Here is a 24957-nt window from a genome sequence, read left to right as displayed (position 1 = left end):
AGGGGGTATGTGAGAAAAATCCTGTAATGGTGGAGAACACATTTATTTGGTAGCAAGGCTTTCAAACTGTGGGGCATGTCCCCTAGTGGCTGCAGAGAACATTCAGTGGGGCGAGCCACAATGCCCACCGGCTCAGGTTTTGAGCTAAGCCTCCTTTGATTTACAATTTTAATTGTGCACCCTCCTCCAACCTAGACAGGTTGGGTGCCTGTGAGCGGGTGGACTAAGGTCCCCTGCTGGACGCTTTCTAGCTCTGCCACACCCCACTCCAGAAAAGAGCAATAGAGAAGTCCTCCAAGCTCCCTGGAGCGGCTGTGTGAGAAGCAGCCAATCAGGGCCCAGCAAGCTAGTATAAAGAGAGTTGCTGGGCCAGACCCACTTCAGTTCCTTGCTGTAGCTGTAGGAGCATGGACAGCGTGGCTGGCTGACAGAGCTGCAGAGCCCTGGTGCTGGCAGGAGCCAGAGAGAATGAAGAACCCTGAGTTGGTTGCTTGTACTCCATTTGGTCAAAGCCGGGAGGGAAGGGTGGAGATGGTGCAGGGCTCGGGGGAGGTGGTGTAAGGAATTAGAGTAGCGGTGGAATGTAAATGAATGGACACAGCAGACAGCTGCTATTTAAAGAGTCCCTGGACTGGTACAGAGTAATGGGCAGGCCTGGCCGCCTCTGAAATTCCATTAGCCCGGGGGGGGGGGGGCGGAGAAGAGGCCTGGACACCGAGGAACTCGAGAGGGGAAACTGAAGCATAGTGGCCCAGCTAGAGAGTTGTAACGAGGAAGCCCCAAGAGGGTGAGGACATTGTCTGAGGTTGGCGCCCTGGGACACTGCTCCATCCCGGAGCAGGAAGAAACAGGGAGAGAATGGAGTGTGGGTATGCGCAGTCGCCCAGAGTGGGCACTCTGGAAAGGACAGTGAAACCCATCACAGTGCCCCAGTGAGATGAGTGGCACTCCCTCCAAGAGCCCTGTGGTCCCCCTTGGAACATTCCTCTGGGCCCCCTTAGGGGGGCACACTCCCATTTTGGAATCTTTGTGAAACAGTTGCTTTTTGGGTGACCCTACGTGGCCCCCCATGTCACCTCGCTGATCTCCGGTGGTGTCTGGGGTCTACTACATTATGCGGAATAGAGAGCTCCATCTAAAACGTTTGAAAAGCCCTTTGTTAGGGCAATGGGGGGTCTGGGTAAGCTTGGCAATTGTGATTTTTCAAAAGGAATAATTATAAATCTTTCTAACATTTATCAAAATGGTTTAAGAACATGAAAATGTCCACACTGGGTCAGGCCGTTGGGCCATGTAACCCAGTATCCTGTCTGCTGCCAGAGGCCAATGACAGATGCTGCAGAGGGGATGAACAGGGCAACTATCATGTGATCCATCCTCTGTTGTTCTCAGCTGCTGGTAGGCAGAGGCTAGGGACATCAGAGGATCCCTGGCTATCATATCTAATAACCACTGCTGGACGTATCCTGCATGGACTTACCTAATTCTTTTTTGGACATGGTAATAGTTTTGGCCTTCGCAACATCCCCTGGCAGTGAGTTCCACAGGCTGACTGTGCATTGTGTGAAGAAGTACCTCCTTTTGTGTGTTTTCAATTTGCCACCTATTAATTTCATCCTGGTTCCTGAGTTGTGTGAAAGAGTAAAATCACTTCCTTACTCAATTTCTCCACATCAGTCATGATTTTATAGACATTTATCTCATGGCCCCACCCTTAGTTGTTTAATCTCTACTTATACAGATGTTGTTCCATACCCTTAATCATTTTTGTGGCCTTCTTTGTACCTTTTCTAATTTTAATATCGTTTTTGAAATGAGATGACCAGAACTACATGCAGTTTTCAAAATGTGGGCATACTCTGGATTTATAATATGGCATTCTGATATTACTGTCTTATCTATCCTTTTCCTAATGGTTCCTAGCACTCTGTTAGACTGAGCAGATGTTTCCAGAGCACTATGCAGAATGACTCAAAGATCTCTTTCCTGAGTAGTAAAAATTAATTTAGATCATTTTATATATTTAGTTGGGCTTAGATTTTCCAATGCACATTATTTTGCATTCATCATCATTGCTCTGTGATTGTAACTCTTTCCTGTCTGCTTTGGACTTGGCACTTATTATCTTACACAGTAAAAAGTTTTAGAGGCGTAACCCTATTAGTCTGTAATTTAAAAACAATGAGCAGTCCTGTGACACCTTAGGGACTTATGAATATACTAGGTTATGAGCTTTTGTGGGTAAAACCCACTTTATCGGATGAGTTGGAGTGGAAATTACAGGAAAAGAATTTACCTGTCAATTGTAGGACCCGTTAATTAGCTTCATTAAGTCAGGGTGGATGTGTCTCATTCATAGCATGTGATGTGGAAATGCGAATGACAAAGGTAGAGAAATTGCCTTTGTAGTGAGTTAACCTGTTAAGATCTTTATTCAAGCCTAAGCTGATAGTGTTGAACTTCCAAATGAACTCCAGTTCAGATGTGCTCCTCTGTAATCGGACATAACCACATAGCCCACAACATCAGGGGCGCATGCACCTGCACATCCACGCTCTGTGCAGAGCTCTGGTCACGCCCCCGGGCTCCTGCGCTTCTTGGCGGATTTTTAGTTTGCCTCACAGTGACCCTCTCGCTGCCTCTTCTTTCTCTCAGAGGTGGGGGTTCCCCACTTAATGAGCCCTTTTCACCATAGGCCAGTCACTAGCTTGGAGGGAAAAACCCTTCCACAGCCCAAAGGTGCTCTGTTCCCTGGTGGCAGCCCAGGGGCATAGGGAGGGTTGGTGGGGAACCCAGTCCTGCTCACTTGTCCTGGGTTACAGCCCAGGGCCCTAAGACGCAGCCATTAGTGGGACTCTTGTCCTTACATCCCACAGAATAGCAGCCTTTCCCTGGGCCACTTCCCCAACAACATCTACAGACCTTCTCCTGCTTGCAGTCTGTCTGCTCTGCCTCCTCTCCAGTCTGTCCCTCTTCTCCTTCCCCCCTCCTTGTCCCAGGGGAAACCTTTTCGAGTGGCCCAGCAGGCCCGAACTGGCTGCAGGTGCCCCATTAGCCTGCTGCTGCAGGCTGGCTCTTAATGAGTCCCAGGTACTTGCCTGTCTTAATTGCTGGGCAGCCGTCTCTGGCAGCCTATTCAGGGGCTAGGAACTTGCTCATCCAACTACCCGTGTACCTGCCCTCCATCAGCTTATTGCAGCCTGCTGCCTGCTGCCTGCTGCCACGCGTCTTTTAACCAGTTACTGGTGCAGGAGAGGTCCTTCCTGCTTATCCCAAGACGGCTCATTTTATCTCAGAACCCTTTTACATGGTCCCTCACCAAAGACTCTGTCCATGTACACTGTGTCTGCTAGATCATTCGGGGTCATATATTTGTTAATCACTTCAAAGAATTCTAACAGCTCAAGGCATGCTTTGTCTTTATAAAAACCATGTTGATTCTCCCCCAACAAATGATGTTTATCTTTGTGTCTGATAATTCTCTTTGTTACTGTAATTTCAACAATTTTGCCTAGTACTAACATTAGACTTATAGGTCTGTACTCTGCAATTGCCAGGATCACCGCAGGAGCCTCTTCTAAAAATTTGTGTCACATTAGCTATCCGCCAGTCATCCAGTATGAAAGCTGGTGTAAGCAATAGGTTGCATGCCAGTTTCATGTTTGGGTTTCTTCAGAACTCTTGGGTAAATACCATCCGACCCCAGGGACTTACTGTTTAATTGATCCGTTTGTTCCAACATCTCAGTCTGGAGCAATTCCTCCCTTCTGTTACCTAAAAAGAATAGCTCAGCTGTGGGAATCTCCCTCCGAAGACTGATTCAAAGAATTCGTTTTGTTTCTCCACAATGAATTATTTCCCGTCAGTGCTCCTTTAGCAATTTGATCGTCCAGGGAATGCACTGATTGTTTGGCAGACCTATTGCTTCCAATGTACTTAAAAAGGTTTTTGTTGTCAGGTTTCAAGTGCTTTGCTTCTTGCTCTTCAGATTCTTTTTTTGGCCTACCTAATAATGCTTCTGCAGTTGATTTACCAGAGCTAGGGCTTCTTTCTATTTTCCTCAGTAGGATCTTTAACTTCCAGTTTTTAAAGGATGCCTTTTGCCTATAACCACTTTGTTATTTAGCCATAGTCCACTTTTAAACTCTCTTACTATGTTTTTAAATAGCCTCTATTTTGGTGTTTTTCAAAAGTTTCCATGCAGCTTCCAGGCACCTTTTAATTTCCATGTAACTAACTTCCTTATTTGTGTGTAGCTCCCCTTTCTGAAGATGAATGTTGCTATGGTGTTCCCCATTCCACACAAGGATGTTACATTCAGTTACATTATGGTCATCATGTTGCATCTAACGAAGTGGTTTTTTTACCTATGAAAGCTGATGCCCAAATAAATCTGTCAGGGTGCATCTACACAGCAGTATTATTTCGGAGTAACAGCTGTTACTCCAAAATAACAATGAGAGCGTCTACACAGCAATTCTGTTATTTCGAAATAAATTTGAAATAACGGGCGGCTTATTTCAACTTCTGTAAACCTCATTCCACAAGGAATAACGCCTCTTCTGAAATAGCTATTTCAGAATAGCAGTAGTGTGGACGCTCCACTGCTGCTATTTTGAAATAGCTCCTCCCCAGGGCCATTCAGAATAATAACTCCCCAGTGCCTCCTGGTGCTCTAATCGAGGTAGTGCGTCCACATTAGAGAAGCCTGCCTCGAACTCATTTTGAGGCTTCCCTGTAGACTAGACGTGCTATTTCGAGATAAGCTATTGTGGAGTATTTCTTCTGGACTAGCTTATTTCGAAATAAGCTGCAATGTAGACAGACCCTCAGTCTTTAAGGTGCCCCAGGACTCCTCATTCTTCTGGTCAGTGGTACCACAATGAACAGCATCAAACTGTGCGGACATACACATGGGACAAATGACGGTGGGTGCTCACAGCAAGGGGACTCCGCTTTAGTCATTTAAGTGGCCCTAGACAATAGCTCCTACTTTTTCTAGCAGGTGAAATTTGAGATTTGCACTTGTGAGATAAAGCAGTCATGTCGATAGCTTGTGTCTGATTTACTGGATTCGTTTTTAAAGTCTGATAGTTAGCAAACTGTAATTTTTGGCTTATAAAAATATTCCAGATAAGAAACTGCAATCATGTGATCTCCCAGGCTAGGGAAACTGGATTTACTGCCAGAGCCTACACACTGTTACTCAGTGGTTATCTTAAGAATTGTGAGCAATTTCTCAGCCGAGTTTCCCAGAATACGAAACCCTAGATCCCTGCACTTCACAGCTTTCTACCCGCATTTTCATGGTGGAAATGACAGCCACATATATATTACTTGCCAATGATTTCTGTATATATAACAAGAACAAGAAACATTTTCTTACTGAAGAGTTTTTGTAAAGTTTTCTATTCTTACTCCTGAGTTTGTTCCTGATGTTTTATCAATCAGACATTGAATCCAAAAACCATTTCAACTGTCAGTAATTATAGCTTTATCTCGTAATTCTATGCGGATGAAGACCAAAATTAACCATCCTATTTTTTTATTCAGGGTCAGTGTAAGGCTAACTGGCATATTTTCCCTGGCTCACTTCGTTTACCCTTTCTAAATATTGAAGCTACACTGGCAATCCTCCAGCCTTTTGGAATTTCCCCGATGTGTAGTTTAGAAAAGTCCTCAGCTAGTTGCTTTCAGACTCCTGGGTGTAAATTATCTGGGCCTTTTGATTTGAGAAGGTTTAACTTTTGCAGATGGTGCCTCAGATGCTTCATTACAGATGATAAATCTTTTCTTCCATCCACATCATACGGGATGCACAGACCTTGCGGTTTTATTCCAAACACAGAAAAGGAGAATCTGTCGAACATTTCTGCCTTTCAGGCACCATTATTCACAATTTTACCATCAACATCTAGCAAGGAACCTGTACCTGACAAAGCTCTTTTGTTTGTAATATGTTTTAAAAATGTCCTATTATCTTTAATCCTATTAGCTACTGATAGTACATTGATTCCTGCACATTCCTTTATCAGTCATCTACATTTTTAAAATCCACTTATAGCCATTACCATTTATTTCCCCCTTTTTTCCTTTCTTTATATATTGATTTTTTTAAAGCCTTATCACTGCTTCCTCATCTCTTTTTAACCAGGATGGCTTTTTATCCAGCATAACCTGCTTTGGGCAGGGGGGTGGACTCGATGACCTCCTGAGGTCTCTTCCAGCCCTAGGATTCTGTGATAACTTTTTGGTGTCTACAGAGTTGTGGCTTTTTAGCCATTCACTAAATGTCCTTGTACAACCCTCAGTTTTTGCTGGAACTTCCCACCTTCAATTTGTGTTCCAGTAACATCTGCTGACAACTTCTGTAAGCATTGGAAGAACAGTGCCATATTCTGTTTGCACAAAGAAAATATAACCAGATCAGGGTGATAATGTTTAGCTCGGTGATTAACTCTTCCCTATCCAGTAGATTGAGGTCCACTATTGAGTTACACCATGTTGAGGACAAGACTTTGTGTTAAGAAATGATGATCTGTTATTTTCTGCAAGAAGTTTTGTTGTTTGCTGCCCCGCAAATGTCCCCCTGCTTGAGGTCACCTATGGAAATACAGTTTTTATTCCTACGCATAATGGACTGATGTCTCCAGAGCAGCTCACCCTGCCCCCTAGTGATCTCTGTTTGTCCCTAGCAGATGCGACTGGACCCCCAATTTTAGTTTTCTAGTTTGAATGTTAATCCGTAAGTGTTTGCGGTCCTGCGATTCCCAGTTGCCTCTGCCTCTGCATCTGAAGCAGTGTCTTCACTGCCTCCCTTTCCCCAGACTATCTGTATGGACCGAGTTCTAAGCGAGGGGCTCAGTGAGGAACAAACCAAGGGCATTTGAAGGCATTTCACACTGAACTCCACTAGCTACGGGCCGAGCGGCATTTACTTACCCGACAGCCTCCGTGGGCTCTTCAGGAGAAGGCTGGATCTGCGTCGTACTGTACAAAAGTCACCCCCAGCGGATCAGATCCCACAATGCATGCCCCTTCCTTTTCACTCTCCTTTTCTGCGCCGTAAAAGGGGCGTCTCGGGACTCTTAATGACCGCGTGGGGCCAGGAACACGCCACAGAGCAGCAAGAATGGCTTCATGTTCTCTGCTGCCCTGTAGACAGCCCTTGGCTACAGCAAGCCCCAGCCTGAACAGCTGTGCCAGGAGTGGAGAGCCGATGCCGACCCTTTGGAGCATGACAAACCGCGCCAGACTAGCCTGCCCAGACCCAGCAGGCAGCAGGTGTGTACTGGAGGGTCTCAGCCAATCCGAGTGCAAGCCCACTGTGCAGTTACCAGTGTTTACAGTTTGCAGTCCCCCTCCCACTTCGAAACACCTCAGTTGCACTCAGCTTCCTATACCTTCCTTAGTGCCAAGTCCTGCAGCCTCTCCCTACCTAGGGGTTAGCCCCTCTACTTCAGCCCTTCCCCCGCCTCCAGGGCATCTCCATGCACCTCTGCACTTTGGGAGTTTTAATACACTAGTCTGTAGTGCACTGAAAATACGGAGGCAGCGTGCATTATGCAAATGAGAACTGCAGAGGACCCAAGGATGCCGTACCGATGTACTGTGCGGGGAGGCGCGGGGAATGGGGTTTGGGGCAAGTATCACATAACTCTAGGATGAATGCACAGAATCTAGCCTTCATCTGCCACACAAGACAGGGAGCCTTTGCCTGCCTCACAAACAGGGAAGGTGGTTACCAGTCTGTAGACAGCTCCTCTTCTCCTTGTCTGTTCTCTGCTCTGGTTTGCTCCCCCAAAACAAGGCCTTGGTTGCCTTGAAAGCCCTTAGTGTTTTGAGATGGCGCGACCACATCTGCATGCAGTATTCAAGATGTGGGCGTACCATGAATTTACAGAGAGGCAACATGATATTTTCTGTCTTATTCTCTATCCCTTTCTTAATGATTCCCAACTTTCTGTTGGCTCCTTGACTTCCGCTGCCCATTGAGTGGCTGTTGTCAAAGAACTATCCACATTGGAAGTTCTATCCACGAAGAACTATCCACAGTGGCTCCAAGGTCTCTCTCAAGTGTAACAGGTAATTGAGACCCCATCTTTTGATATGTGTAGTTGGGATTGCTCAGTACTGCCCTACACCTTGTCACCCTGCCTACAATGGTGCTGTAACCTGTTTCTACATTTCCACATCAGGCCATGTGCCCAGGTGGGTCTGTGTGGATCTGATTGTTTTCTATCTCAGGTCTCTGAGGGACAATCATTTCCATCCTGTGGACCAGTGGTTATATTGTGCTGCTCCATCCTCGCACTGGGGTCACAGGGATGCTGGTGTAGGGGTCAGGGTATCTGAGGAGAGAAGGCTGTTCTTCTGCTTCAATGGTTGTTTGTAACGGGAGTCCAGGTGAGGAGTGTGAAAGCAGCCACCTCCCACAGAGACCCTCTGCTGCTGTCTTTTCCACCCCCTGCCTGCCCTTTGTGTGTCAAAGAGACTTCAGCAACCAATGCACATGTCAGCTGGAGAAGACAGATTAAGTTGGCGCATGGATCTCCTGGAGGAGGTAGGTGTTAATTTGCCCATGGGCTGGGGATGGGCAGTTTAATTAGTTAATACACCTGTGATTGTATCGTTGCTGTCACTGCTCGTCCTTCAGTTCCGCTGCTTTTTTTTCTTCTTGCAGGCTACTGATCTGGAAACTGCCTGTAAGCAGCTGATAGGAGCGTACGTACCGGCTCTTTTCTTTTCTCTTCTCTTCCCAGCAATTCCTGTGCAAGCCCCACCTGTCTGTTGCTCTTTTCATTTTTCTCTCTTGGCTTCCATTTTTGTATATTTTATATTAAAATTGAAGTTTCTCATTGATGTATCCTGCGTATTTGTCCAAGTTTTCAGGGGCAGAGACACGGCCCCCGAGCACTGATGCACTTAGGGTGCTTTTGAGGTCTGGCCTTGCTGGGTACTTGTCCTGTCATCTGCCCCCTGTACGAGGCTTCTCTCAGGAGGATCCTTCCTTTTCAGCACCCACCATTTCTTCCTCCTCACAATTTTCCTTCATTACTTTCTAGTGTGCAGAAATCTGTGTCTGCAGGGGCCCCTCCTTCCTGGAGGCCACGAGAGACGGCTGTTCTTTGCTCATGACTAGAACTGGGGGGAAGCAAGTGGCAAGTAAACAGTTTGCCAAAACATGCAGTTTCAGGTCAACCAAAACTGTTCAAAAAGCCTGCTGGATTCGTGGCTGGATTCGGTAAATAGATTTGCACCCAAATCCCTTCTCCTCACAAAACTTGGGAAAACATTCCAAAAATGTCTAATTGCATTGGACCCAAAACAAACACGTGTTCCAATTTTATGTTTCGGTCACCAAATATTATTCCCCCCGCTCGACTCATCACCCTGCCGTACGCCGGCTTGTGTAGCCGCCAGCCCGTGGCGCTGAGTGCTGCACTGGCGGCCGAGGGAGAGGAGTAAGCGCAGAGAAGACAAGGGAGAGCCTCTCGTCCCAAGTCCCACCCAAGCAGAAATGCATTTCCCGGCCAGGACCTCCAGTCTCTTCCCTCCCAGCCAGAGCCTCTGTAGCCCAGCAGGCTCGGGATCGTCAAGCAGACCCTGAGTTCTTTCCCCCTTTGGCATCGTTGCCCATGACAGAGCCAGTGTCCCTGGGCCTGCGGCTGAGGGGAGAAGAACCCGCTCTCCCTGCCTGAGCAACCCTGGTGCTGCAGAGGTAAATCTTAGCACCTGCTCCTCTGGTGACTGCAGTCTGCAGACTGGTCTCTGCAAACCGCCGCGGCATTGCAGAGTGCAATCCCGCCTCGAGCAAGGAGCTCTGGGAACGCCACAGAGTCGTTAGTCATTAGTTATTTTTGTGAACAACGCTTACTTTGTATGGCTTGTGGGCTCACCCCCGCCCCTCCGGGCAGCATTTTAGAGCCCAATCCTGCAGCCTCTGTTCCCACAAATAAAGACGGACAGATCAGGCATTAATGTCGCTCTGGGGGATTAGTTAACGTTTATGGACCGACTGGAGAACATGTAGCCTGCACTACAAGAAAGATATGCAAGTGGAGGTGCTAACCTCCTCCCCCCCCCCCCCCCGTTACACTGACGGGAGTCTTGTGGAGCGAGTTCAGAGGGACGGTAACATTGGCGGTAAGCAGTCGCCATTTCCAAGGGCACGAGGTTCCGTCACAATTGTGAGGCCTAATGCTGAGTAATTGGCAAACCAGACGCCAGGCCTTGGCAGAGCTGTGGAGCTTGCGGACCCAATGGATTCCGACCAGGGATGAAGTGGAGCAGGGATCCCGTTCTTTACACTGTGACACCGGGAGGTGAAACGCCAGCGCTCTCCCGGCAGGAGAAATGCTGCTGTCTCTGCTGCAGGGCTGTTTTAACTACTTTTATTATCCAGCTAGGCCTCTGCCTTATTCTTCATGTTGCTCATTCCTCGGGGAGAGCCGGGGGCCTGAGGTGCACAGTTTGGCCACAGCAAAACACGTTTTTGTGCCAACGCCCTGGTTTTACACAGGGGAAGTGACGGAAGTGGCGGTCATGAGTTTGCAACTGAGTGACAGAAATGAAATTTTCTCCTCACTCATGTCAAATCTGGCGCGGTCCCAGATTCCTTGGCAGATACGGCACCTTTTGTGGGGGGCTCAGCATTTCTACCTCTTACTCCTCTGTTTGGCTCTCTCCGCTTCACACGGCACTCCTGCTGAGACTGGCTAGGCAGTCACTGCGTCTGGAGCAAGCAATGGCAAACTCATCTTCTGCTGGGGTTTGTTTGTGTTGTCTGGGGGATTTCTTGACACCACTAATTCCCTATAAATTGTCCACCACTGATGGCGAAAAGGAGATGAAAGGGCCAGCAACATTAGCCATCATTAGAATAAGAATCATGTATTCCTCCCAGCCGAGATGCATATAATTAGAAATTAGAAAAAGGTCAGATCTTGCCATTATCAACTCAATCAGCTGCTGAGTGCCGCACAGTCAATTAATTCAGCATCTGTATTTTTTACAACCCCGCACACGTATTCCATTGGACTGTAACTCTTTCTCTGGACAGATATACTACGCAGCGAAGCAGGAACATAAAATGAGAGCCCCTAAGCAAATGAGCTGAGATAATTGAGAGATTTATTTTTAATATATATATGTGTGTCAGGTCTTCTTGCCTTTGCCCTTGAATATTGACTTTCATAAATGTGATTGTTGGATGGAGGCGCCGGTCTGAGAGATCCCTGGCTCTTTTCGGAGCCTCACTTTTCTCTTGGCCGTGTCTGGAGCAGCGCTGAAGAGCTCAATTCCCCGCGCCATGTGCCGGCTGGGTTTTCTGTCTTTTGACCTTGTGCGTTATTCCCATTTCTGAAAGAGAAAAGAAGCAGGGCGAGGAGTACACGGGCTCCGTGGCGTAGCCACGTGAACCAGTCTTCCTGGGGCTGCAGCAGGAGCTGAAAAGCAAAGGTGTTTCAAGGGCTTTCAGCCTCTTCCTCTCTAAAGTCTCTGGCGGAGATGGGGACTACAGGGCACTTGTCCCCTATTTGCCCTAGCTAACCATGCTTCTGATGAAACTCTCCGTGCTGTATTGATAACTGTGCCCCTTTATTCTGTCTGCCAGCTGGCTTTGCGACTCCACCAAGAGAGCCTTCGCAGTGCAATAGGGTAGAGAATGTGTCTGTCTCCTCAGACCCTCACCTTCCCCCTGCCCTTTCTCCCAGCCCCTTTTAGAGCTCTTGGAGCGAGGCCTCATTCCAGCAGCGGCTTCCCAACGGCCCTCCTCCTGCTATTGCCACTGCCGGCTGATCAGGGCAAGTGAAGTGTGCGGAGCTTCCGCCCAGGAGCAGTCTGTGGCTAACAGTTTGTAAAGATGATCACTACAATTTGCAAGTTAAAAAACCCTTTGACATGCAAAGACTTTTTGTTATATAAAACTGCCTTTATCGCCCCACCGTGAATAGCTGGAATTTTATATATTATGCAAGATTTCAAACTGAAGCTGTAAAATGTAAAGTTCCCGTTCCAGGAGAGGAATGTGTTATGTGGACGTTTTTTAACATTTATGGGGTACATTTTAATGAGGCTCTGGCTTTGCTCTAGGGAAAGCTTACAGCGACATTGCTGCTCTGAAATCTTGTTAGGGAGAGTGGCCAGCTGAGAATAATCAAACACATTTTTACGTCCAATGCTTAGTCTCCAAAATTTCTTTGGGCATTTCCTTTAGTTGGGATGGTAATTACAGTAAGACGCTGCACCGCCAAATGGGGAGCAGTACAAACTCATGCCGAGTCGCTCTGAGGTGGGTGGTTCCCTGGTTGATGCTGACTAGGGATGTAATAGTGCAGGCGATTATCCGATTAGCAAAAACATATCGGTTAATGCTACAGGCTACATGCATTTCTCCCCCCCCCCCCCCCCAGTTAATTTTTTAGCAGGCTGGCCAGCAGCCCACCTCAGTCCTGGCTCACACCACGTCCAGAAGCTACCCCTGCTGTGGCTCTGCACTTAAAGTGTATTAGGAGCCAGGTGGGCAGCCCAGCTCAGTTCCTGCTCGTGCCAGGTCTGGGAGCTCGGACCCCCATAGACAGGGGCTGCTGCCACCTCACACTGATGCCTCTTTAACAGAAGCAGCAGCTCTGGGCAACAGGCAGCTGGACCACAAGGGGAGTTGGTTTTTAAACTGGATCCAATCATGGACCAGTCCCACCTAACACCCTGCACTGCTGCCTCTGATACACTGGCTGCAAGCCCCGCCCCCGGGACTATAGAATAGTCGACTAACCAATAAGAATTCAGGAGGTTACTTGAATATTCAATTAACCGATATTTAACACCCCTAGTCCTGACCAGCAACATAGTCTTCAGCCAGTCGTGACCACCTAGTTGGGACTCATAGTGGTTAGCAGAGAAACAAAGTCCCTGAGTAATTAATTACTAACTTTCAGCTGATGAAAGGGAACCAGGTATTAGTTCATTTTCTCAGCTCAGTATTTTACTTACTTTTGTTACCTGTCTTCCAATAAGAACTGCAGGTACTTGGATAAAAACACAGAACAGCTGATTGCTTTTGCCACAGATTCTATAGCTTCCACTTTGTCCTTAGCTAAGTTCCAAGTGTAGCTTCCTTCGCGCAGCAGTACTCGGGGATGAATCAGCTTGGTGAATCCCATGGCAACAGAAATGTTTCTTTCCTTTTCCCGGTAGTGAAAAAACAGCACTGTTTGAAAGGCTGCTTTTCTGCACTAGCCCCAACAGATTTGAACTGCAGTCCTAAACATGATTGTGTGGCCAATCGTATGCAGCCTGATTTAATCAGCATCTCATTCTTAGCAGTTCCTGGGTGATTTTGCAGATTCTCATCCTTAGCAGACCCTTAGGTCTAGTAGTTACTAGAAAGCCAGTGGATATGCTCTGACCTCCTCTCTTTGTTTATCCCTCTCAGATGGTGAAAGCAATTCAGGTCCTGAGAATTCATCTGCTGGAGCTGGAGAAGGTGAATGAATTGTGCAAGGACTTTTGTAACCGTTATATCACCTGCCTCAAAACAAAGATGCACAGCGATAACCTACTCAGGAATGATCTTGGGGGGCCCTACTCCCCAAACCAGCCCTCCATAAACCTACACCCACAGGTAATGGCTAAAAATATCCACCACACATGCTTCCCTAGTCCCTTATTGTCAACCCATCCTATAAAGTTCCTCCTTATTTTGATGCAGTTGCCAGGAGGTGCATTTTCCTGGAGGGCTGTGTGAGCCTAGCAGAGGAATCCAGGAGATTTAAGACACTTTGGTTCTGATTTTCAGAGGCACTCGGTATCTGCAGCTCCCATTGGCTTCCCATTGTACTTGCTCAACACCTCTAGAAATCAACACAAGTGTTTCCAGGTGGGCAGTAAAAATGGGAACACCTCAAAACGAGGGGCACTGTTGAAAATGGACCTTGTCATTTTTGTGGCTATGTGAACAGGGGTGTTTGGAAGCAAACGGCCCCTGTGCTGCTCACAGAGCGACCCTGCACAAAGCCGCCATCGGAGGAAATGGGTGTAGGGGGCAGAGTGGGTGTCGCTGGGTAGCTCTGAATGCCGTGCTGCCGCAGAGCGCTCATTCTCAGAAACATGACTCCAGTGGGTGACTGGCTGGTGGAGCGTTAACCACAAAAGTTTATGAATGATGAAACCGAGCTGTCATACGGGTGGACGTCAGCATGCCGTGATGTTAGCATAAGCTAATTAGAAGCCTGGGAAATGCTCAGTGTCTCTATGGCGAATTAATGCCCAGCAAGTCGGGGTGTAAATCTGCAGTGTTCTAGCACGCTGCCCGCTATTTGTCTGGGCGCCGGGGTGTACGGCTGTTTAAGCCCCGCACACTAACTCTGCATCTAGACAAATCTTTGTCCTCACTTTGAGAAGTTTTAAAATAACCAGAGCTCTGCATTGTGAAGTTTGAAAGTTTATGGAGATACAAACTACTGAATTAGTCTATTCTCACCATAAAAAGGGGAACAAGATCTTGCAGCAACAAAAACCTGGCCCAAAAATGTCATGACTGAAGCCTAATCCCTGTGAACACTTTTTTAAGCAACCCCTTGCTTTTTTTCTTCCCACGTAGCTCAGAGTTTGTCCTTTTGAATTGCTCTGCTGGGTTTCTTCTAGAACTTTCTTCTAGAATTCCATAGGATTGTGCCCTTGGAGGAGCAGTAAGGCAGTGGACTTCCTTTCACACCGCTCGCTAGCGCTGTCTTTTACCTCCTCTCTCCCAGTCAGTGCACACAGCTTCGGGGGCGGGCCTCGGAGAGCATTGGCGCTGCGCTATTCCATCCTGCCTGCCAACGACTAGCTTGGCTGTGTCTACACTGTAGCCTTCTTGCGGAAAAGCGTATGCAAATGAAGCTCGGTGTGGAATATCGCCACGCTTCATTTGCATAGTTAATGAGCAGCTGTTTTTGCGCAAGAGACTTTTGCGCAAAAAAGAGCCAAGTAGACGGCTCCTTTTTGCACAAAAACCCACTCTTGAGCAAGAGCCATTCTTCCTCATATTTTCAGGAGCCATCTATTTTTTGCACAAAAGCCTCTTGCCAAAACTGGCTGCTCATTAACTATGCAAATGAAGCGTGGTGATATTCCACGCTGAGCTTCATTTGCATATGCTTTTCTGCAAGAAGGGTAGAGTGTAGACATAGCCGAGGGGTTGCAGTGCCCCAGGCTTTTCGTAGGGCTCTTTGCTTGGCGTTTCGGTGCAGGATGAGCTCCTGGGAGTCATGGCCATTCCCGAGAAGGGAAGCCTGGCACTAAGTCGTAAATGGAAATCCAACCCTGGCGAAGCCAGTGGAATGGAAGATCGACTGCATCAGGCAGCGTGTAAGGAGAAAATGTAGACGCTAAAAGAGAATGAGAAGAGGACGTCAGTCGAGGTATTTAAAAATAACCAGGAATGATATCAATGAAAAACTAGAACATAAGAAGATAAGAACGTCCAGACTGGGTCAGACCAACGGTCCCTCCAGCCCAGTGTCCTGTCTGCCGACACTGGCCAATGCCAGATGCCCCAGAAGATACCTGCAGGAGGACGGGTTTATGCCACCAGAGAAAAGTTCAAGAAGCTAAGGAAATTCCTTGGAAGTTTCACAATTTTTTCCTGAGCTCTGGTCTATACTTTGCACTCACTGGCATCATAGCTCTGTCAGGGTGTGAAAAACGACACCTGTAGCAACATAGCGATGGTGACAGCCCCCTCCCTGCTGTGTAGACCCAGCTGTAGTAAGAGACGAGCGCATCTGTCAGCATGGCTAACAACTTGGGAGGTGGTGTTGCTACACCCACAGCCCCCCTCTGCCAGCATTCGCTGCATCTCCGCTAGGAGGTGATGCCGGCCCAGGCCCTGTAGTGTAGACACAGCTTTAGTCTTCACCGCAGAGGAGACTGGGAGAGTCTTTTCTGGACTTGCGCCTTTCAAATAACAGCGATGAGGCACTGCCAAGGCCTGAGGTGTCTGGAGACGAGGCGCTGTCTCCCCCTGTTGAAGCAGGTTTGTAGGACTCCTTCCCCGTATGAGTTCCCTAATCTCCCCCAAGCAGGGGCTCTGTGCGCCCCCATTCCAAGGTCCCCCTCCCTGCCCCATAACAGGGACTCTATATTTTCCCCCAGTCAATATAGTTGTGGTCATTGATGCCTGGGACACCCCTGAAATGCTGGAATGGATCAGCTGCAGGGCTGAAAAGTCAGTATGTTACCGGCAGAAAGACTGGCAAACAGACTGTCATGGGAGAGCCCTTCTGCCTTGAAACTTCTGTGAAAACTTCAGATGAAATGGCCCACGCCAGGGTCCATCCAGCCATGTCTGGGGACGTAAATTCAGGGGGGTTGCATTGCAAGTTTGTTTCAGGTGAAGGGGAAGAGTGTGATCTGCACTAGAGCCGCACACAGGGCCCGCTCCTCTCCGTCTGCCACAGACATTGTCTTCTGCAGCGGGAGGGTTGGCAGGGGGCTCCACACTTAGGTCTTGGAGTTACTGGGGCAGCTGCCACCTTCTTATAGCAGCCTGAGGCTGACCTCTCAAGCGATGCTCCTTTCTCTGCCGTGTGGTCACGAGAAACTTCCAGTGGATTCTGCAGGCGCTGGAGCACTCGGCAGGACCCTGCATATACCAGCCCTTCCCAAAGAACCTCTGCAAAATGACCCGCCTCCAAGAGTGCTCTGCTCCCAATAGCACTGCAGACATTTGCATAGTCGCTCTTGGAACAATGCAGAAATAGTCCTTTCTTCACACAATGGCTGCCCGGTCACTCTGCACTGAGCTTTGTTTTGTGCGTGGGAGTGTGAGCACACCTGGGTTGAAATGTGCACACGATTTTTGCCTTCAATCCGGTATTGGAGGCTGCACTATCTGATTATGTGATTACACAAGATGGCATTCTTCTGGGGGGAAGCTTCTCTTCATGTGTTCAGTCCCACTGTGTTCATGACCCTTCCATGGCAGCTTTCTGCTTAGGTCTGAGTGTTTATTAGCACAAGTAGTTGTGAGAAGCAAATCTAAAATCCAAAGGCTTGACTGTCCACCAAAAGCAAATCTCAGCTTGTGCAGACAGACGTGTAAAAGTCCCTCTCTGTAATGCGTAAGTCTTCCAGTCAAAGAACAAAACATGAGAACACGTGATTTGAATAGTTATTGTGAAGTCCTAGAGTTGAGCTACTAAGGACTTAAGTGCCATGTAGACGGATAGTGCTCTAACGTGCTGCATTCCAAGGGTCCCATGAATACCCCACACGTGCACACTAACGGTACCTGCTTCAGGCTAGCATAGTTTACACAAAGGTGCAGCATGCTGGAGTGTTTTACAAATCACATTTCTCTAGCGCGCTTTGCTGTTCCATGTACACACACCGGCTACGTTTTCCGTTAAAAGCATTTTCGGAAAAGCATGTCTAGATTGGCAGGATGCTTTTCTGCAAAAGCATTTTCGCGATCAGGGCTTTTTTGTGGAAAACAGTACTGTGCTGTCTACACTGGCCCTTTTGTGCAAAAGTCTTTCAGAAAAAGACTTTTGCCCGAATGGGAGCAGCATAGTATTTCCGGAAAAGCGCTGATGATCTTACATGAGATTGTCAGTGCTTTTCCAGAAATTCAAGCGGCCAGTGTAGATAGCTGACAAGTTTTTCCGCAAAAGCAGATGATTTTGCGGAAAAACGTGCCAATCTAGACACAGCCACCCTCAGTAAGTATGCCCACAGCACAATTGTGTCCAACAGCCTTCTGGAGGAGAGGACTCCAGACCTAGCACGGACACACTCAGCTGTAGAAAGAGGGCTCCTCAGTTGTTTGAAAAAACGTAGCAAGAAAGCCATGAAATCCAAGGGAAATTGAAAGGTAGGAGCCGGGAAGGGATTCCTTTCCGCAGCACCTCAGGCAGCAGTGCAGTTACAGCGGTGACATGCCTCTGCTGCTGCTATCCTTGCTACCTGGGCTACACAGCTAGCGGGAGGAGAGCCAGCCAAAGCAGCATCCGCATGCCGAGATCACAGCCCTAGCTCACAGCAAGGCAGAGCCTAAACGAGCTGAGCTGATGATGAAAATACGCAATTCCTCAATACGAGCAGCAGCTACACAGGAGAACAGAACTGTCGAACCCACCTGCAAAAATGTACAGACGGCACCTAGGTGCACAGGCTGTGCTAGTGCTAAGGCCTCAGGGCTTCAAACAGGAAATGGGTTTCCCTTGTCATCTAGGCCCATTTTGACCATGGCACCTCAAGGAGAAGCTGAGTAGGAATAAACGGTTGGTCTCCAGACGAGCACAAGGTGACCGATGGGTGCTGCTCTGTGCATGTGATGGCATACACAGGTGCAGAGCATCCAAGGCATTGCTATGGCTGGCCTCCCACTGGCCAGCCCTCGGCAGTGTTTGGTTTAACTTCTACCTGCTCAGGACCATGGCAAATCCACCTTGAAAATGCTGCTAACCTTTTATTACCACTCCCGGAAGGAAGACAAACAACTCCTTTGAAACAAAAGACAGGACTATGCAGCAGTCTTTTGTTTCAGCAAGACCAGACTAACACGGCTACATCTCTATTACAGCTCCTTTGAAAGGCTGGGTGTTAAAGAAGGCTTTGGTCTTAACGACAGCTCTTATTCCGTTCCCTTTTGCTGGAGAGTGTTCAGAGAGACCGCTCCCTTGTCTTCCCTTGGACCGTCTCTTTGGAAGCATTCAAGAGGCGACTAACAGTCCTTGCATGGGAAAAGACGGGAGGTTATTTGAGCTGGGCTGGTGCTCTTATTGTCACTGTTGTTCAAGTCTGATGGCAGTTCCTAAAAACCGAAGCATGACAGATCCACACAAGAGGAAGAACAGCAAACACAGGAGTGCTGGGCTGTGTCTCTGGTGTTGGCCCTCACTTGCAGCCAAACTGCTCAACAGAGACAGGTCCTGCCTATGGTCTTATCAGCCACTCCAAGACCTGCCTGCAGCATCCGGCTGTTTGGGGCACAGCTTTGGGGTGCCCTTCTGGCTATAGGCTTACAGCAGTGTTGTGAAATTCCATCCTGGCCAGCTAAGCTAGATTCTCGGAAGAGGACTGATGAAATAAGGTGGGGAAGGAAAAGAAGACATAGGGATGGGGAGATTGTGTGTGACGCCGTCTCTCTTCCCAGGTGCTAATCAGGAGGTGCCGTATCATCTGGCCGCCTCCTCTCTCTGGCCTGCTCCAGACAGGACATCTTAGGGAATTCAGACAGAGACTGTCCAGTGCTGTCACGGTAGATTCCAGGAGCTAGTGGTGGTGGCGGCAGCCAGGATGGTGAATCTCACTCTTTCCTGTTCTTTTATCTTCCTCTCAGCCTTGGTCCTCATCCCCTCTAGTTTCCTTTTGCATTAAGGACCTGTGACGGGGCGGCATCCGGCACGGCCGCGCCCCGCACTCAGACCGACCCCGGAGCCCACTGGGAGAGCCTGGAGACGTGGACGAGCGGGAACAACGCCGGCATGGGCGGTGAAGGGCGGGGAGAACAAACCCCAGCTCCAGCTGATGACGTCACTGACGTCTCCGCGCCGGGGGCGGGGCCTCCGGATGCTGAGGACGTTGCACGGGGGCGGAGCCAGAGGCTGACGGCGGGTAATTTAAAAGAGGGCTGGGGAGGCCCTCGGGAGGAGACACGGAGGGAGACGGAGGTGGCCAACGGAGGCCGAGCTGGGTAAGGGACTCCAACGGGCAGCAACCAGGAGGGTAAAGTCGCTGCCCACAGGAGGGGAAGAAGTGGCCCAGGGCGGGGCTGCGAAACCCGTGAACGGAGGGTTTGGGGTTAGATACCCCCTCCGTTGTGTGAGGACGCTGACCTCACCTTAGGGCCCTGGGTCGGGGTCCGGAGCGAGGGTGGGGTGGTGGGCCCGGACCCCCTTCCCCTCTCTCCTGCCGTAAGTGGAGGAGGAACAAAAGGATCACTCACGGCCAGCGGCCCAGTCTGGGTCAGACTAACCGGGGGCCACGTAAAGACACTCGAAACCCCAGTTCAGCCGGGGCGCCCGACCCCACAACGGGTGGGGAAACCCATGACAGGACCCCAAAGGGAGAGATGGGTGGGATTGCCTATCCCCCAGCCCTTCGTTATTTTGTCTACCAATGAGGCCTGATTTCTAAAACACTCATTGATTGCTAGTCCTATGCTTCTCTTGTTTTGCAGACATGATCATAACCCCGTCCTTGAGTTATATTAGGAGGCCCTTTTGTTTAGACTAATTTGCTTTCTCTCTTGCTCTTTTTTACCCCTTTCCCCCTCATTTGTGTTTAGGTTATTGTGACATTTTATGAACTTTCACTCAATTTTTACAGTTGAACTCACAGTTAGGGAAAGTTTGTAGGTCCAGTTATTACAACCATGCCCCAAAGTGCTGTTCTAGCATCTGTTAGGGGTTATTTATTTTTATGGTCTGAAAAAGGAAATGAACAAATGAAGTGTCAAAATTTGCAAACAACTCAACATTACGTAGATTCGTTAGGAGCGGAGGAGGACTCTGAGGAGCTCCAGCAGGGTTTGTCAAAGCTAGACAGTTCAGTAAAATGATGAATGGCAGATGACATTAATCATGGGAAGGGGTACAGCAAAGTGCATTTCAATGAATAATGCTAACCAATCAGGAAAAGGGTGAGGGAATCTTTCAGCAGAGCTCCCTGGAAATCTCTGCTCAGTGAGCAACAACGGTAAAAAAAAGAAAATCGTTACAAAGACATTCTGGTCACCTCGTCTGTCCTCCTGCACCACAAAGGTCAGTGAAGTCCAGTGGTTCCTGCACCAAGCTTGAGCTAGAGACTGTGGTTTAGAAAAGCATCTGATCTGGATTGAAAGTCTTGTCGTGGGGTGTGATGGGTTTGCTACCAAGTCAAGTTGTTTCAGTGTCACAAACACACACGTTATTTCCAGTCTGAATATCTCTAGTTGAATGTCTCGCCACCGGATCTTGTGCCATTGTCAGCTAGATCAAAGAGGCCTTTACCATCAGAATGTTTCTCCCCATGCAGATATTCATAGCCCATGATCAGTCATCTGTTGATATATTCCTTGATAAACTCGATCACCCTCCCAATAGTGTCTCCCTTTCCCCATGCCACGCTGCCCCTTTCACATCCCCACACCATGCAGAACTTGGGGTACTCGTGCACACGTGTGACAAACCCATGACACTTGGGATCCACCTTGCGTGGTTGGTAGCAGCAAGGGGGAGGCAAGAGGCTGTTTCCATCCCCTAGACGCCAGTGGAATTGTACCCGTGTCAGTCACTTTCTGGCAATAGTTATCAGCAGTGATCCCCAGTACGTGTCTGGGATGGCATATGGCCCTTCCAGAGAAGCATCGCCTCTTCGCCAGTGCTCAGTCTGAGCTGCCATATTAATGTCCCTGGCAGCAGCCCATGTTGTCACCAACCCAGTGTGGGCGACACTTTAAAAACAGGCTCCGCGGAAGTTTTTTGTCTGCTGGGGTTTCAGGTGACCTTTCAGGAGGGACTGTGTTCTAAAAGTGTATCCATTTGCTCCCCCTGGCAAACTAAAATGCTTTGCCATGGAAATCACCAACTGGGGAAACCAACCTCTCTCAAGTCCATTTACTTGCCACTTTTATGCGTCGTTCTTGAAAGCGTCCTGAGTGTATTGGTGTATTGGTTTTTAGGTCTAGATGCACTAATTCAAATTAGCTTATTTTGAATTAACTAATTCGAATGAAGTTAGTTTGAATTAGCACTGTTGTGTAGACATACCCCTAGTCTGGAATTGTTTTAAAAATCCCTATTTGGTGCGATGTAGGGCATTCCAAAAGCAGGCAATGGGCTGCACAGCAGTTTTCCCCTGACTCCCAGGAATGAAAGTCTTCCCTGTTGGGGGCAGCTTATGAGAGGGAATGACTATTTCACAGGAAAAGAAACCACAGGCTTCCCTTCGGTCTGCCATGCACTATTAACCAAGGCTTCACATGCCTTGCCTGGCTGCTCATCACTGAGCTAAGGGTCGGAGAAGGGGAGACATTTGCTGAGAGGGAAGTAAACTCTTCCTCAAATAGAAAGAGGAAAATGCCAAAGGGCTCAGCTGGATTTACTATCATTAAAAAATGTTGGCGTTTGACACTCAGGAGCAGGCTGACGTCATAAATGACCCCAAACGAGTCACTTCAAACACAGAGTTCTGTTCTGTTTGCCATGGAGTAGTCGCTGAACTTAGGTTGAACGGCAGGGGCAGAATATTCCTCCAGCCTGCAGCCATTGGCGTGCTTGGTTAGCCAGTTTGAAAGCTTACGGGACCCAGATGGCATTTTGAGCCATAAAATAGTTTTTGTTCAACAGGCCTCTGCCGTTGTCTGATGTCATCAGTCATTTGCTGGGAACATGTGGAAATCGTTATTAAGCACGTGCAAAGCTGTCGGGTGAAAAAACCCTGTTTGCTTAAAACGGTTTAAAGTGTTAATCGTGGCTTGTTGGTTTGCTGCACAACTGACAAATGTGCCACAGCCTGCGGGTCTGGGCAATAAGCGCCCACAGACGGTATGCAGGTCACCAGGATTAGCCGCTGGTGGGCTGCTGCCCCTTTACTTACCTGCGTGTTCACAGATGCGACCGCTTGCCGCTCCCATTGGCTGTGGCTCACCGTTCCTGGCCAATGGGAGCTGCGAGAAGCAGAGTCTCTGTCCACACCGCTTCCTGCAGCCAGGAATGGTGAACCACAGCCAACAGGAGCTGTGCGAGGCCATACTTGGGGAGGCCCAGGTAAATAAAGCCTCCAGCGGCCCGCCAAGGTCTAACTCTGGTGAGCCACACCGAGCTGGTTGGCTGCTTATTGGACATCCCTGCTTTGGAGGGCCTGATACGATGTGTGATTGAGCTTCTGATTCACCAAGCACAATTATGGTGCCCTTCCTGTCACCCTTCTGTTGACATCGGACGCTTGGCTGGAGCCATTTGTAAAGAACATCAGAAAAATCTCTGTCAAAATGAAATTAAAAAGAACATGACGGGAGAGTGTCACCAAAAGGCTTCGATTAACCCCTGTGATGCCAGGCCCGCCTCTTTTCACTCCCTCCCAAGCCCACTGTCTGCGTTTGAAATGCTGGTAGCATCAAATACTGACCCCTCTTTTTCCCTCCCCGAGCACCTTCCCTGCCCACCCCTCCGGTGGGCTGCAGTAATGGCTGGGCACACTCCAGATGCTGGCTGAGCCCCTCGGCCTGGCGCAGGGCAGGTAGCAGCCCATTCTGTGCCACGTGACACCAGGCCACGTGTAAAGAGAGCACGCAGAGGGGCACGGCTTGTTTCCAGGTCTCAGCAGCAGGCCTGAAAAGGAGCTCTTGTTCCTGTCTCCTTGCTGGCCAGCCCCTCACTGAGCCAGGCGTCTTCCTTTTATCCTCCCTCCAGGCCTGCCATTGGCTACAGGTAAAGCGGGGCGGGGCTAGCTGGTCAGTGGCAGAGCTGGGAATAAAACCCAGCTTGCCTGAGTCCCAGTCTAGCACAGCAAGCGTCTCTCCACTGCCTACCCAAATCCTGCTTCCATCTTCTCTCTGCCGCCAATCCCTCTTCAGGAATCCCAGGGCTGGAAGAGACCTCAGGAGTTATTGAGTCCAGCCCCCTGCCCAAAGCAGGACCAACCCAACTAAACCATCCCAGCCAGGGCTTTGTCAAGCCAGGACTTAAAAACCTCTAGGAATGGAGATTCCATCTCCTCACTAGGGAACCCATCCCAGTGCTTCCCCACCCGCCTAGGGAAAGAGTTTTTCCTAATATCCAACCTAGACCTCCCCCACTGCAACTTGAGCCCATTGCTCCTTCTTCTGCCATTCATCACCACTGAGAACAGCCTCTCTCCAGCCTCTTTGGAACCTTTCTTAAGGTAGTTGAAGGCTGCTATCAGATCCCCCTCCCCCCCCCCGTCTTCTCTTCTGTAGACTAAATAAGCCCAAATTTCTCAGTGTCTCCTACTATGTCATGTGCCCCATTACCCATCTCAGACACTTTTGAGAGATCTGGTCAAAAAGTGGCATTTCTTTTCTGTTTATTGAATATTTTTTGTCCAAATGAAATGTATTAGATTTGAAATGGAAAATGTTTGCTTCAGTGTAATTTGAGTCAAATACAAATCAAAATAAGATGCTTTAATTTTTGGAAGCTATTCCCCATTTTTTCCCCCAGTCTAACCTCCCCCTCACCTCCTAACTCCCTGCAAAAGTATGGGAGAGGACGAGAAAGAGTGAGAAACAAAAACAATGGTTGATTACCAATTGTTAAAATACTTTATTTCTACTTTGATATTGTTTCTAGATTCAACTTCCACTGGACCTTGTCCTGCCTTTGACTCCTAGTTTAAGGAGCTTTCTAATATCAGAAATGTTCTCCCCATGGAGGTACTTACAAAGAAGGCACATCAAAGTCATTGTGCGGCGAGGGCCAAAAGACCCTTTTAGATATTTGTCTAAGTGCAGAATGCATCCCTTCACTCGAGAAGTTAACTATTAGGAGTGGCATTTCCCATTAGTACTGCAGGTCACTGGAAGTTGTGCTTAGGGGGAAGTGTCTGTTTGAAAACTTGAAACCCTCAAACCAAGGACTTCATGGCCCAATACCAAACCGACTGTCTGCTGTTATCGTTTACATCTGTGCAAAGTGAGTGCAGATGGGCTGTAAGACCGGAACCATTCAGAACGGTGCAGGTGCAAGGGAACACCTACGGTTCAATTCAGTGGAAAATCAGGTCATAGATTCATAGAATCCCAGGGCTGGAAGAGACCTCAGGAGTCACCGAATCCAGCCCCCAGGCCAAAGCAGAACCAGCCCAACTAAATCATCCCAGCCAGGGCTTTGTCAAGCCAGGACTTAAACACCTCTAGGGACGGAGATTCCACCACCTCCCTAGGGAACCCATCCCAGTGCTTCCCCACCCTCCTGGGGAAATCGTTTTTTTTCTAATCACCAGCCTGGACCTCTCCCATTGCAAGTG

At 48.6% G+C, this 24957-nt stretch overlaps 1 protein-coding gene across 15 annotated transcripts in view; it reads left to right on the top strand.

Annotated features, from left to right (window-relative positions):
• The window catches only part of PKNOX2 (PBX/knotted 1 homeobox 2), a 341221-nt gene that overhangs the window by 243991 nt on the left and 72273 nt on the right, over positions 1-24957 (top strand). For 14 of the 15 annotated variants that reach the window (XM_075909457.2, XM_075909454.2, XM_075909459.2 and 11 more), the window contains one exon: positions 13436-13624. In XM_075909457.2, the coding sequence (XP_075765572.1) occupies positions 13436-13624 (189 nt within the window). The remainder of the gene's footprint in view (positions 1-13435; positions 13625-24957) is intronic. The other variant, XM_075909458.2, reaches the window with a different exon arrangement.

The sequence above is a fragment of the Pelodiscus sinensis genome, chromosome 25 (genome assembly GCF_052426305.1).
Source record: "Pelodiscus sinensis isolate ZL-2025 chromosome 25, ASM5242630v1, whole genome shotgun sequence".
In the NCBI taxonomy this organism is placed as follows: Eukaryota; Metazoa; Chordata; order Testudines; family Trionychidae; genus Pelodiscus; species Pelodiscus sinensis.
This window is presented reverse-complemented; position numbering and strand designations above follow the sequence as displayed.